Source organism: Spermophilus citellus, assembly GCF_964194105.1.
Source record: "Spermophilus citellus genome assembly, chromosome: 6".
NCBI classification, from domain to species: domain Eukaryota; kingdom Metazoa; phylum Chordata; class Mammalia; order Rodentia; family Sciuridae; genus Spermophilus; species Spermophilus citellus.
Genome location: NC_138187.1, coordinates 98,648,603 through 98,661,524, shown reverse-complemented (window position 1 = coordinate 98,661,524; position 12,922 = coordinate 98,648,603). Strand labels below are relative to the sequence as shown.

General features: G+C 40.9%; 1 protein-coding gene across 8 annotated transcripts; it reads left to right on the top strand.

The window, feature by feature from the left end:
- The first annotated feature begins 113 nt into the window (after positions 1 to 113).
- On the top strand, positions 114 to 11,400 carry GGPS1 (geranylgeranyl diphosphate synthase 1). 8 transcript variants are annotated; one of them, XM_081297205.1, is made up of 4 exons: positions 114 to 295; positions 5,931 to 6,003; positions 10,013 to 10,083; positions 10,326 to 11,400. In XM_081297205.1, exon 4 carries the CDS (start codon positions 10,347 to 10,349, stop codon positions 11,085 to 11,087), a length of 741 nt encoding a protein of 246 aa, XP_081153331.1. In that variant the 5' UTR covers positions 114 to 295; positions 5,931 to 6,003; positions 10,013 to 10,083; positions 10,326 to 10,346; the 3' UTR covers positions 11,088 to 11,400. The 8 variants fall into 8 exon arrangements, with proteins under 8 accessions (XP_081153331.1, XP_081153329.1, XP_081153332.1 ...); XM_081297203.1 differs by having other exon boundaries at positions 114 to 346; XM_081297200.1 differs by having other exon boundaries at positions 115 to 295; positions 5,931 to 6,023.
- The last annotated feature ends 1,522 nt before the right edge of the window (positions 11,401 to 12,922 follow it).

Genomic DNA, 12,922 nt, shown 5'->3' with positions numbered 1-12,922 from the left:
AATTCCCGGGAACAATGCTCAAAGCCTTACCCTGCGAGAACTGCAAGACCCGCAACACCCCGCGCCTGCGTGAGACGGAAGCGGGAGGGAAAGAGGGAGGGGCCACCTGGAAACGGGGAGGTGACAACGACGCCTGCGCAGTGTAACCGGGATGGCGCATTTTCTTGCTACGAGTAATGCGGCGTCGCTGGCGGCTGAGGAGGGCGGAGAGTTTTGTGGTGAAGTAGGCAGAGAGATTTATGAAGGAGCCGAGAGGAGCCTTGGTCTGAACTCCGGAGTGGGAAGTTGACATGAGGTACTGCTACACCCGACCGACGGCGTAAAGTCGTGAGACCATCGTGAAACCGTGAGCGGCGGCGGTGGCTGGGGGGACCCGGATGGGACACAGCGGGGGCGGGGCCGCGGCCGCGGGGAGAAGAAAGGAGTGAGAGGACCCGGATGCTGACCCGGCGCTCGGGTGACTGCCAGCGCCTAGCGGAGGGAGGAGGAGCGGCCCGAGCGGGCGGAAGGGGATGTCTCAGGTGACCCCCGGGACTCGAAGTTCCCGGCCGATGGGCCGCGTCCCTAGGAGTGGGAGGGCTCGCCTGCGCCCGACCGCCACGCTTTTCGTCTGTCCGGGTTTAGTAATTCTGAATCCAGACTTCCCCTTTAAAGAAATGCTTTGCGCGGAAGTTCCAGTTCGGTGGCGCGAGTGGGTGCTCTGCAGCCTTCCAGGCCTCGCGCATGCTGTGGGCGCCCGACGGGAGGGCGGACGGAGCACACGACCGGGTGTGCTTCTCCGAGGAGACGGGCGAGGGGCAGGCTTGGCTGCGGTGCAGGGCGCGGGGACTGGCGGAGGGGCCGGCGAGGGCTAGGAAGAGCCGGGGAAAGGACCCCGGGGCCCTGAGGGAGCGGCGGGCCGGGGCGGGCTCGCCCTGCAGTGGGGCGCGCGGGGGCTGCCTCGGGGGCTCTCCGCTGGGAGGAAGGAGGCCCTTCGACGGCCGTGGTTCGCCGGTGCAAGGGTTGAACTCACTGATCCACTCTGAGCACGTTTCCTGCAGGTTCTAACTTTTAAAAGTGGGAGAGTAGTTTGAGACTCTGGCTGGAGCTTTCTGTAGTTTTTCGCCGTAAAAATGAATTAGGATTCGTAAATGTACACTACTGTCTTCTTCCGTATTTAGACTTGAAAGCCGGAGTTGCGGCTCTGATAAACTGCTGAGTAAAAAAGGTGGGCGGGGCAAATAAGTCCTTAGACTCCCCCCCCCCCCCCCCCGTATTTGTACTGGTGCATTATAATTGTACATAGTGGTGCGGTTAGTTGTCACCTGTTCATACGTGCACCCAATAACATTTCCTAATATTGCCCCTTTACTGGTCCCCTTGGACTCATGACAAGACGGCTGCAGTTGTGGCTCAGTGGAAGAGCACTTGCCTGTCACCTGTGAGGCACTGGGTTCGATCAGCAGCACTACTACATAAAAATAAAGATATCATGTCTACCTACAACTAAAAAAATATTTTTAAAAAAAGACAAGACAAACTGATTTTTTGATACCTACATGAATTGAGATTGGATTTCCATTTGTAATCTGCCTTCAATAAAAAAATTAAGATGGAGCCAGATGCAGCGATGCACACTTGTAATCCCAAATCTGGGGGCTTAGACAGGAGGATCACAATTTTCAGGACAGCCTGGGCAACTTAGCCAGTGTGTATAAGAGCTGAGGGCATAAGTTAATGGGAGAACATCCTGGTTTAATCCCCTATATCCTCCCCTTCCCCTACCAGAGAAATAGTTAAGGTAATGGGTTTTATGTCTTGGCCTATTATGCAAACACCAGATTTGCTTGATATTAAAAGTATGAAAATATTCTTTGAGGATTTTAATCTGAGGTAAAGCATTCAGGGACTATGTGATTCCTTAAAAGTTGGGTACAGATTTTATTTTTGTTGCTGTGCATATGTATGTGGGAGGGAGCTTAATGATTTACACACTGGCTTTGTTTTTGTTTTTTGTTTTTTTTTTAAAGAAGATCCATAGCTTTTATTATATCAAAAGGTTTCTCCTACCCTTCAAGTGGTTTATACTTAGTGGAAGCATCCAAATACTTGTAGAGTTGATGGTAATCTGTGTATTTTCATTTTAGCTCTCCTTTCTCACAGGCCTTCTGTCTGCCTCACAATGACTAGATAATATAGAGGTTTTATTCTTCCCTCCTGTTGGCATCTCATTCCATAGTGGAAAAATAGGCACGATAGGGTTCACACTTTACCTTCATGTTAGGTGCCTGCTGAGGCAGGAACATTAGCTGGTTCTTACAGGTTGATCAGTTGCAGCTTTTCTATGTTCTTAATAGCTTTTAGAAATCATTTACTTTTGTGGCACTTTGTCAGTATTTATTCAGGAGCTTTAGCTCTGCTTAGAAGTATGGATCAAGGTATCAGTGTGTTCATCTACTGAAAATATGTACAAAGAGTCTTGTATTTTATGAGTTAAACATGAGACTCTTCTAAAGTTATTTTACATTTTTAAATTTAATACCTGTTGGGGCTGGGGTTGTGGCTCAGTGGTGGAGTGCTCACCTCACATGTGTGAGGCCCTGTATTCAATCCTCAGCACCACATAAAAATAAATAAATAAAGGTATCATGTCCATCTAAATTTTTTTTAATTGATACTTGTAAGCAGTAATAGATACTAGAATTGCCTTATCCATGAGGTGGTAGATGATGAGATCATAGTCTCAGATGACTGGGCTACAGAAGAATGGGCTTCATATTTAATTTTATGAGGTTACTAGAGCAGGTTTAGAAATCAAGAAATGCACCCTCAGCATTATAGTAAATAAAAATATGAGCCCATCCCCCTTGGTTGTGTTGTCATGCAGTATGATGAAGCTATCTATCTTCAGATCCTGTACCATTTTCTCAAGCAGCTCCTTAAGAATTGTATATGATGCATATCAAAAATGGAGATTCCTAGTCCTCTTCCCAGACTTTAGTGAATCCGAAAAAGACCTTTGACTAGGCAAAATAACACAAAGTATACCTGATTTCATAAATGTGACACTTGGGGGCTGGGGACATAGCTCAGTTGGTAGAGTTTTTGCATGCCTACCCTGCACAAGGCCCTGGTTCAATCCTCAGCACCAAAAAAAAGTGACACTCACCCAAGTGAATATATTCTTGAGCTTTATTCAAGCATACAAGAGAACTCTAGGATGCCTTCCAGTTCCAAAATTCTATGATGTGTAATGCTTTCAGCTGCACTAATCTTGAACTGCCATATCATATTAGGTTTATTCTTATGTTTGTATATTGTCAGTTAAGCCAAAAATATTGATTAGAAGATGTCTTGTGATCCTGGAGACCAAATCATAGTCCCAAAAGGCAAAAGAAAGGGGCTGGGGATGTGGCTCAAGCGGTAGCGCACTCGCCTGGCATGCGTGCGACCCGGGTTCGATCCTCAGCACCACATACCAACAAAGATGTTGTGTCTGCCGAGAACTAAAAAATAAATATTAAAAATTCTCTCTCTCTCTCCTCTCTCATTCTCTCTTTAAAAAAAAAAAAGGCAAAAGAAAGAGGACAAAAATGATAAACTCCTAAAATGTGACAGGTAAAAATAGAAATGGATTGCCAGAGAGAGAGAGATTCAGCAGTAAAGGAGGACCCTATAAAGACCATGATACTCTTAAGAAATATTGAAATAAGCCAGGTGCGGTAGCACATACATATAATTCCAGTGACTTGGGAAGCTGAGGAAGAGGGACTACAAGTTTAAAACCAGCCTCAGCAACTTATTGAGACCCTGTCTCAAAACACTAAAAGGGCTGGGAATGTACTCAGTAGTTAAGCACCCCTGGTTTCAATCCCCAGCAACAAAAATGTTAAAGTACATACAAAATTCCAAATAATAAAACATTACAGGGGAATGTTTTTAATACATAAGATTACATTCAAGTTAATGCATATTTTAAAACAGAGTCTCATATTTTAGAGCAAATATGAGTACTTCCCTTTAAATTATAAATATATAAAACAACCATCTTGGGACTGGAGGTACAAAACCCAGCCAGCCAAGCACAGTGGAGCATGGCTGTGATCCCAGCTACTCAGGAGGGTGAGGCAGGAGGACCAGCCCCAGCAATTTGTTGAGACCCTATCTCAAAAAGGGCTGGGTGTGGTGGCATAGGCCTGTAATCTCAGGAGGCTGAGGAGGATCACGAGTTCAAAGCCAGCCTCAGCAAAAGTGAGGTGCTAAACAACTCAGTGAGACCCTGTCTCTAAATAAATACAAAATAGGACTGGGGAAATCTCTAGTACACCCCCCCCCCAAAAAAAAAAGCTGTGAATGTAGCTTGGTAGTAGGGTGCCCCTGTATTTAATCCCCAGTAATAAAATTTTTAAAAAGCTATCTTAATGTTCATAGAAGGAACATGCTTACTAATTTATATAATCAATTAATAACAAAAATATCTAATTCTGTGATTTGTTTTGACATTTGTTTGATTTCAATCATTTAAGTCTTTTATGGTTGATGAAAACAGGCAAGGCATAATAATACATTATGTATCTAAGAAAACCACTTAAATCAGCTGAACACTTTGACCAATGTCATCATTTCAATGAAGAATTGTATTTTTAAAAAAACATGAGATGTGATCTATATACCATATACCAACCATTTAAAGTGTACACTTTAAGCAGGATGTGGTAGTAACTACCTGTAGTCCCACCTACGTGGGAAACTAATGTGTAAGGATTGCTTGAGCCCACGGTTTTAAGAATAGCCTGGGCGGCAAAGTGTGATGCCATCTCACACAATCAAGAAGAGTAGACAGTTCCATATTGTTAGTATATTCACAATGTGCAATCATCCCACGTTCTTTTTTTTTTTAAGATGTAGATGTACACAATATTTTTTTATTTTGTTTATTTAGTTTTATGTGGTGCTGGGATTGAACCTCACATATGCTAGGCAAGCACTCTATGATTGAGCTATAACCCCAGTCTTTCCGCAATCTTAATTTTTATCTTATTTTATTTTTGTACCAGGGATTGAAACCCGGAGCACTTAACCACTGAGCCTCATCCCCAGCCCTTTTTACTTTTTATTCAGAGACAGGGTCTTGCCAGATTGCTTAGAGCCTCACCAAGTTGCTGAGGCTGGGTTTGAACTTGGAATACTCCTGCCTCAGCCTCCCAAGCCACTAGGATTACAGGTGTGCACCACCATGCCCATTCCCACAATCTAATTTTATGGTTTGATGCTTCCCCCCAAAAAACAAAAAACAAACCATTACTCACTAGCAGTTAGTTCTTGTTCCTTGTTCTTCCTGTGCCAGCAACCACTAATCTACTTTCCATCTATATAGGCATATTCAGAACATTCATGTAAGTGGAATTATGTGATAAGTGGTCTTTGGGGACTGGCTTCTTTAATGTAATATAATGTTTTCAATTTTTTTGGTGGGGGAGTACTATGGATTGAACTCGGGAGCACTTGACCACTGAACCACATCCCCAGCCCTATCTTGTGTTTTATTTAGAGACAGGGTCTCAATGAGCTGCTTAGTGCCTCACTTTTGCTAAAGGTGGCTTTGAACTCACAATCCTCCTGCCTCAGCCTCCCAAGCTGCTGGGATTACAGTCATGTGCCACCACTCCTAGTTTAATGTTTTCAATATTTTATACATTTAAAAAATTTTAAACCAGGGGCAGCGGTTGTGGTTCAGTGGTGGGGTGCTTGCCTAGCATGTGTGGGGCACTGAGTTTCATTTTTAGCACCACATATAAATAAAGGTTCATCATCAACAACTGAAAAAAATTGGGTTAAACCAAACTAAAGGTATGCTTTTCCCAAAACACCTTGAGATACAAATTTCTTGGCAGTTTAATGCTTGATAATTTGGTTCATAAGATCACGGTTCTGTTTCTTCTTTTCTACAGATCAGCTTTGAAATTTAAAAACAATGGAGAAGACTCAAGAAACTGTCCAAAGAATTCTTCTAGAACCCTACAAGTACTTACTTCAGTTACCGGGTAACAGTTCAGTTACAGTCTGTATAGAATAGTTATCAGACAGTAGTGGTCATTCAAATGTTAGCAAACAGAAAAGGTTAGCTTTATCAGCCTTTGAGATTTCCTGCTGAAAGTGATACATTAACTATAATCCCAGCAGCTCAGGAGGCTGAGACAGGAGGATCACAACTACAAGGCCAGGCTGGACAACTTAAAGAAAACCCTACCTCAAAATAAAAATTAAAGATGTCCCAGGGCATAGCTCACTGGTAAAGCACCCCTGGGTTCAGTCCCCAGTACTGCAAAGAAAGAAAGAGAGATATATTAGAGAAAGTTTACAAATAAACTTTATAATTATTCACTCCTAAAAAGTAATTTTAAAAATATCCAATGATGGGCTGGAGTTGTGGCTCAGTGGTACAGTGCTTGCCTAGCATGTGTGAGGCATTGGATTTGATCCCCAGAACCACATAAAAATAAAAAATAAAGAGTTTTATGTCCATCTGCAACTAAAAAACATTTTTTTAAAAAATACAATGATATACTTCAAAAAATAAATGTACTGGGTCTGATGACTGCAAATTCAAATTCTGCCCCTACCCCCCTCCCCTTTATTTTTTTGCAGTACTGGGGACTGAACTCAGGGGCACTCTACCCCAGAGTTATATCCCCGGCCCTTTTTATTTTTCATTTTGGGACAGGGTTTTGCTAAGTTGGCAAGGCTGGCCTTGGCCTAGGACTTGAGATCCATCTACCTTACCTTTCCAGCTGAGATAACAGGACTGCACCTCCAAACCTGTTTTTTTCACTATTTAGATATTAGGGGAAGTTATCTCTGATTTGTATAACAACAGAAAGTTTGATTTATACTCCATGTTAAAGTGTCACCTTCCATGATCATGTCTCCCACTATACAACTACCGGCATTTCTTACACTATTAGTTCCTTTGAGAACTAATACAACTAAGTCACTTTATCTGGAAACCTAACCATATTATTTTATATAAGGGAGTATCACCTGAACACAGCTTTCTGACTTAATGGCTGCCTTATTGTGTGTATATATGAGGTTGTTTTGTTTGTTGGTTGGTACCAAGGATTGAACTCAAAGACACTTAACCACCAAGCCACATCCTCAGCCCCAGCCACCACCCCCTCCTCCGACTTTTTTTAATATGGTACTGAGGATCAAACCCAGTGCCTCTCACATTAGGCAAGTGCTCTACCACTGAACTACAACTGCAGCCCATCCCCAGCCCTTTTATTTTTTATTTTATCTTTTCTCTTAGCGAAGAGATCCTTGATAAGACCTTGTCTCAAAAAGGAAAAAGGGCTGGGTATGTGGCCCTGTGGTTAGGTATCCCTGGGTTTAATCCCCAGTACAAAAAAAAAAAAAAATTAATAAAATAGAGCCGGCCTGTTGGCACTCAACTGTAATCATTAACTTCAGAATCTGAAGCAGAAGGCTCACAAATTTGAGGTCACTCTAAGCAACTTTGCAAGACTGTTTTAAAATAAAAGGGCTGGGGGTGTAGCTCATTGGTAAAGCCTCTCTACATACAATTTCCAGTAATGAATAAATAAAAATTTTAAAAAGTATTTGGAGGAGCTAAAGGGTGTAACTCAGTGGTAAAATACTTGCCTAGGATGCATAAGGCTCTAGATTCAACACTCAACACTATAAAAAAAATTGTTTTTTGTTTGTTTCATTTACAGAAAGGCACAATGACATATACCTGTAGTTCCAGCTACTTGAGAGGCCATGACAGGAGAATTGCTAAAGCTCAGGAGTTTGGTGCCAGCCTAGGCAATATAGTGAGACCCTGTCTCTTTAAAAATAAAAAAATAAATAAAAAATTTAAAAAAACTTTTTATTTACTTATAAATGAGTTACTTGGAAGTTGGCATGCTCTTTCTCATAAAAATAATATAAGAAGTGATGGGCACAGTGGCACACACCTGAAGTTAAGGCCAATTTCAGCAACATAGCAAGACCTTATCTTAAATTGAAAAAGGTCTAAGAGTGTACCTCAGTGGTAGATCACCTTTCAGTTCAATCTCTTGTACCACAAATAATAACATAAAAGGCAATTTGAAACCTTAATAGTCTATTTAGTTCATAGTGTAGCTAAACTATAATGATGCTTTCAATCACAGTAGATATTTTTTTTCTCTTCCTAAAGTACATATCTATCTTTATGACCACACCACAATGGTAATATGCTTTTCTGTTCTTCCTGAATCTGGGTAGGATAAATATGGTTATCGAAAGCCAAAAGAGAGCCCAGAATGTTGATGCACACTTGAAATACCAACAACTCAGGAGGCTGTGGCAGAAGAATCACTTGCCATTTTTCAAAGCCAGCCTAGACAACTTAGACTCTATCTCAAAATAATAAAGGCTGGTGATGCAACTCAGTGAAACAAAGGGCTGTGGATATAGCTCAGTGAGTAAAGTGCTTGCCTCACATGCACAAGGCCCTGGCTTCAATCCCCTCGCCACAAAAGAAAAAAGGAAGAAGAGAGGAAAAAAAAGAGTCAGGCACAGTGGCTCATGCCTATAGTCCTGAGTACTAAGGAGTCTGAGGCAAGAGGATAGCGTGAGGCTAAGAGTTTAAGCCACCCTAGGCAACTTAATGAGAACCTGTACCCAAAAAAAAAAAAAAAGCCAAAAGAATGCTAGCTCCTTAGGTACACTTAGGAAACTATCATGATTAGTAGTATTTCTGTTCTGGCACACCCTAATAGAAACTAACCTGCTAATGTTAATTCTTAAAAAGAAAAAAAAAATGGAGTGAAGTCAGAAATGTTTAAGAAAACCTAAGCCCGGTGTAAGGGTACATATCTGTAATCCAGTGACTTAGGAGGCTGAGGCAGAGTTTTGCAAATCTGAGGCCAGTGCCAGAAGAGAAAGAAAGAAAAAGCCAGGAAACTGAGCACGGTGGTGCCCTTGGCTCAGGAGTCTGAGGCAGAAGAATCATGAGTTCAAAGCCAGCCTTAGCAATTTAGCAAAGCCCTAAGCAACTCTGTGAAACCCTGTCTCTAAATAAAATATATTTAAAAAAAAAAAAAAAAGGTCTCGGAATATGGCTCAGTGGTTGAATATCCCTACATTCAATCCCTAGTACCCAAAAGAAAAATCCAGGATACTGCTTTTGAGTGTTAACTCACTTTTTTAAGATGTTGCTCAGTAGTTAAGCGCACCTCTGGGTTCAATTCCCAGTACAAAACAAAAAAAAGAACCACGCCTTGGACAAATATGTTCTTGATCTATAATAACATAATCTCAAAAGATTTTCTGTGCTGGGTTCAGTGGCACACACCTGTAGTTCCAGCACCTTGGGAGGCTGAGGCAGGAGGATTTCCTAAAAATGCCCGTTTCATTCAGAAGTTGTTGATGGCAAGTTAAAAATTAAAGCCTACTGGGCTGGGGTTGTGGCTAAGTGGTAGAGCTCTTGCCTAGCATGTGTGAGACACTTAATACCGCATATAAGTAAATAAAGTCCATTGACAACTAAAAAAATATTTTAAAAAAATTAAAGCATACTGCCGGGCACCGTAGCACGGATTACACATGCCTGTAATCCCAGGCTCAGGAGGCCAAAGGATCATGAGTTTAAAGCCAGCCTCAGCAAAAGCCAGATGCTAAACAATTTAGTGAGACCCTATCTCTAAATAAAATACAAAATAGGTGTGGGGATATGGCTCAGTGGATGAGTGCCCCTGAGTTCAGTCTCAGGTACCAAAAAAAAAAAAAAATTAAAGCCTCCTGAAGTGCCATAGAATTTATCTAGAATCTATCTTATCTGCTCTAATTCTGAAAGGTTATGCACTTTAGCCTGTTGATTTCAGAGGGATGGGGTTGGGTATTTAGCAGTGAAATATAATCTCTGCAGTAGGTAATGGGTTGATGGGGGTGCATTTGCCAAATCTGACATGTTTTGAAGGAAGTTCCTGTTTTGTGTAAGTAAATAATTGTTTTATTGTCATATTTTATTTTTTAATTGCAGGTAAACAAGTGAGAACCAAACTTTCACAGGCATTTAATCATTGGCTAAAAGTTCCAGAAGACAAATTACAGGTATTTAGGCAATTCTGATCTCATTCTCGGTCTCCCCAAATTAATAGATTTCTCATGAAATTACTTTTCTTGACTTAGTTTTATGTTCATACACTATTGTCTTATGTTCAGGTTACTAAATAATTTTTCATTATGAAATTTAAGACACCTGAGACTTCCTTAATCTATTACTACCACTAAATATAAACTATTTGAATATTTCAAATAATGTGAAGTAATTTTTTTCTTTTCTTTTTTCTTAGATTATCATTGAAGTGACAGAAATGTTGCACAATGCCAGTTTACTCATTGATGATATTGAAGACAATTCAAAACTCCGACGTGGCTTTCCAGTAGCACATAGCATCTATGGAATTCCATCTGTCATCAATTCAGCCAATTATGTATATTTCCTTGGCTTAGAAAAAGTCCTAACTCTGGATCATCCAGATGCAGTGAAACTTTTTACCCGTCAGCTCTTAGAACTCCATCAGGGACAAGGCCTGGACATTTACTGGAGGGATAATTACACTTGTCCTACTGAAGAAGAATATAAAGCCATGGTGCTGCAAAAGACTGGTGGACTGTTTGGATTAGCAGTAGGTCTCATGCAGCTATTCTCTGACTACAAAGAAGATTTAAAGCCATTACTTAATACACTTGGCCTCTTTTTTCAAATTAGAGATGATTATGCTAATCTGCACTCCAAAGAATATAGTGAAAACAAAAGTTTTTGTGAAGATCTAACAGAGGGAAAATTCTCATTCCCTACTATTCATGCTATTTGGTCAAGGCCTGAAAGCACCCAGGTGCAGAACATCTTGCGCCAAAGAACAGAAAACATAGATATTAAAAAATATTGTGTACATTATCTGGAGGATGTAGGTTCTTTTGAATACACTCGGAATACTCTTAAAGAGCTTGAATCTAAAGCCTATAAACAAATTGAGGCATGTGGTGGGAACCCTGCGCTAGTGGCTCTAATAAAGCACTTAAGTAAGATGTTCAAAGAAGAAAATGAATAATATTAAGCCATTCTTGATTGGGCTGGATAGCTTCTTTAATTTAATTTTTCTTTTAGCCTGTCACCTTTTCACAAATTTGGACCAAGCTTTAGTCTTCAAAAACTGAGTAAATAGGGACGGTGTGAGTGAAACTGTTCCAATGTAGAAACCCCTCCATATATGTAATACAGAGTTGAAAGAATAAAAAGGATTCACATTTATATAGATCTAATTTGAATGTCAGAAGTTGTGGTGGCAGGACATTGTGACCAATCTGCCATGGTACCATAAATGTTCTATTGATTCTGTCAATAAAAAGGACTAGCTTCCAGGAGTTTTTATCTAGGTACTTCCTACTCATGCTACATTGGCAGTTCCCAGTTCATCTATCCCACTTCCAAACCGATGACTACTTGAGACTGATTTCTTTAGCTTGCTGACCCAAAGATCACAAACTCCTCTTTTTTGCCAAAATGCTGTTACTAAGTATATTGCTAAAGTATTCTATAAAAAGACTGAGCAGGTGAAAAACAGGAAATACTGTGTTCTCTCTCCTACCCTCTTCTTTTTTTCCTACACCTTCACCCTGCAACCTTACTTTTTTGTTGGTTGGTTCAAACCCAGGGCCTCAAACATGCTAGGCAAGTGCCCACCACTGAGCTATATTCCTACCCCTGTAAGTTCTGGTTTTTAACCAGAGTCCCATTTAATGAAATTCACATGCTAATCTGAATTCTCTTTTTCTTTGTAACATTTTTATGTCACAGACTGTTTAGTATCAAGGTACAGAATTGTCTTTCCATTTGAATTTCTGGCTTTGTTCATTTATTTGCAGTGCTAGTGATCAACCTTAGGGCATCATGCATTGCTAAACAAGCTCTGAGTAGTAGTGCTGAGTTATAACCCCAGTCCCCATCTGTCCGGTTGGGAAAGAAAAAAATATATATAAAGAATAAGTTTTAGGAGGGGGCTTCTTAAGCTGTCATACTTCATGGTCATTGGTGGTAGAGATATTTAAAGAGCTGTTTGAGTAGCTTCAGTACAAAAACGGGGAAATGCCCTTTTCTTTCCCAACCACATCACCACCACCCTTGAAAAGGCAGTAGGTGCTTGAATGGAAAGAGAAGAGACACCTTTAATCTCTGATTAAAGGTAACAAGTGTTGCCTTCAGAGTGTGGCTGAATAGCAATAAAGGCTTCACCACACTGATCAGCTTTTTGAGATCACTAACCCTGACCCAGCTGTTCCTGCAGTATAATTTCCAGACCCATGCTACTGGGGCTGAGGATATGGCTCAGGGGTAGAGTGCTTACCTAGCATGCATGAGTCCCTGAATTCCATCCTTAGCACCACCAAAATAGTAATAATAACATAAGAGTTGATATCCCAAAATTGAAAGTTAATGTTTTCCAAACTGGGTGCAGTGGCATGCCCCTGTAATCCCAATGGCTTGGGAGACTGAGGCAGGAGGATCACAAGTTCAAGAAAAACATGATTATTTTTAAAAATATGCTGACTAAAGTATTAACCTTTGAAGACTAGAGGTGTAGCTCAGTTGTAGAGCACTTGCCTAGCACCACAAAAAAATGATAAAGCCAGACAGCCTGGTGAATACCAGTAATCCTCTGGAATTACTAAATAAAAAGGACTGGGCATGATGACACCTATCTGTACTCCCAAAGACTCTGGAGGCTGAGGCAAGAAGATCACAAATTCAGTAATTTAAGGTCCTGCTGAAGCTGAACATGTCTAATTCCATAATGGTACTAAACTGTGACATAAAAGTGGGGACAAGGTAGGAAGATTGCAAGTTGAGGCTAGCTTAGGCCCTTCAGTGAGATCCTGTCTAGAAAAC

Bases quoted from the DNA above. Each gene is read 5' to 3' on its own strand.
- GGPS1 (XM_081297200.1), top strand. From the start codon at position 5,954: ATGGAGAAGACTCAAGAAACTGTCCAAAGAATTCTTCTAGAACCCTAC. The intron at 6,024-10,012 runs GTAACAGTTCAG...TTTTAATTGCAG, and splicing joins GTACTTACTTCAGTTACCGG to GTAAACAAGTGAGAACCAAA. The intron at 10,084-10,325 runs GTATTTAGGCAA...CTTTTTTCTTAG, and splicing joins TTCCAGAAGACAAATTACAG to ATTATCATTGAAGTGACAGA.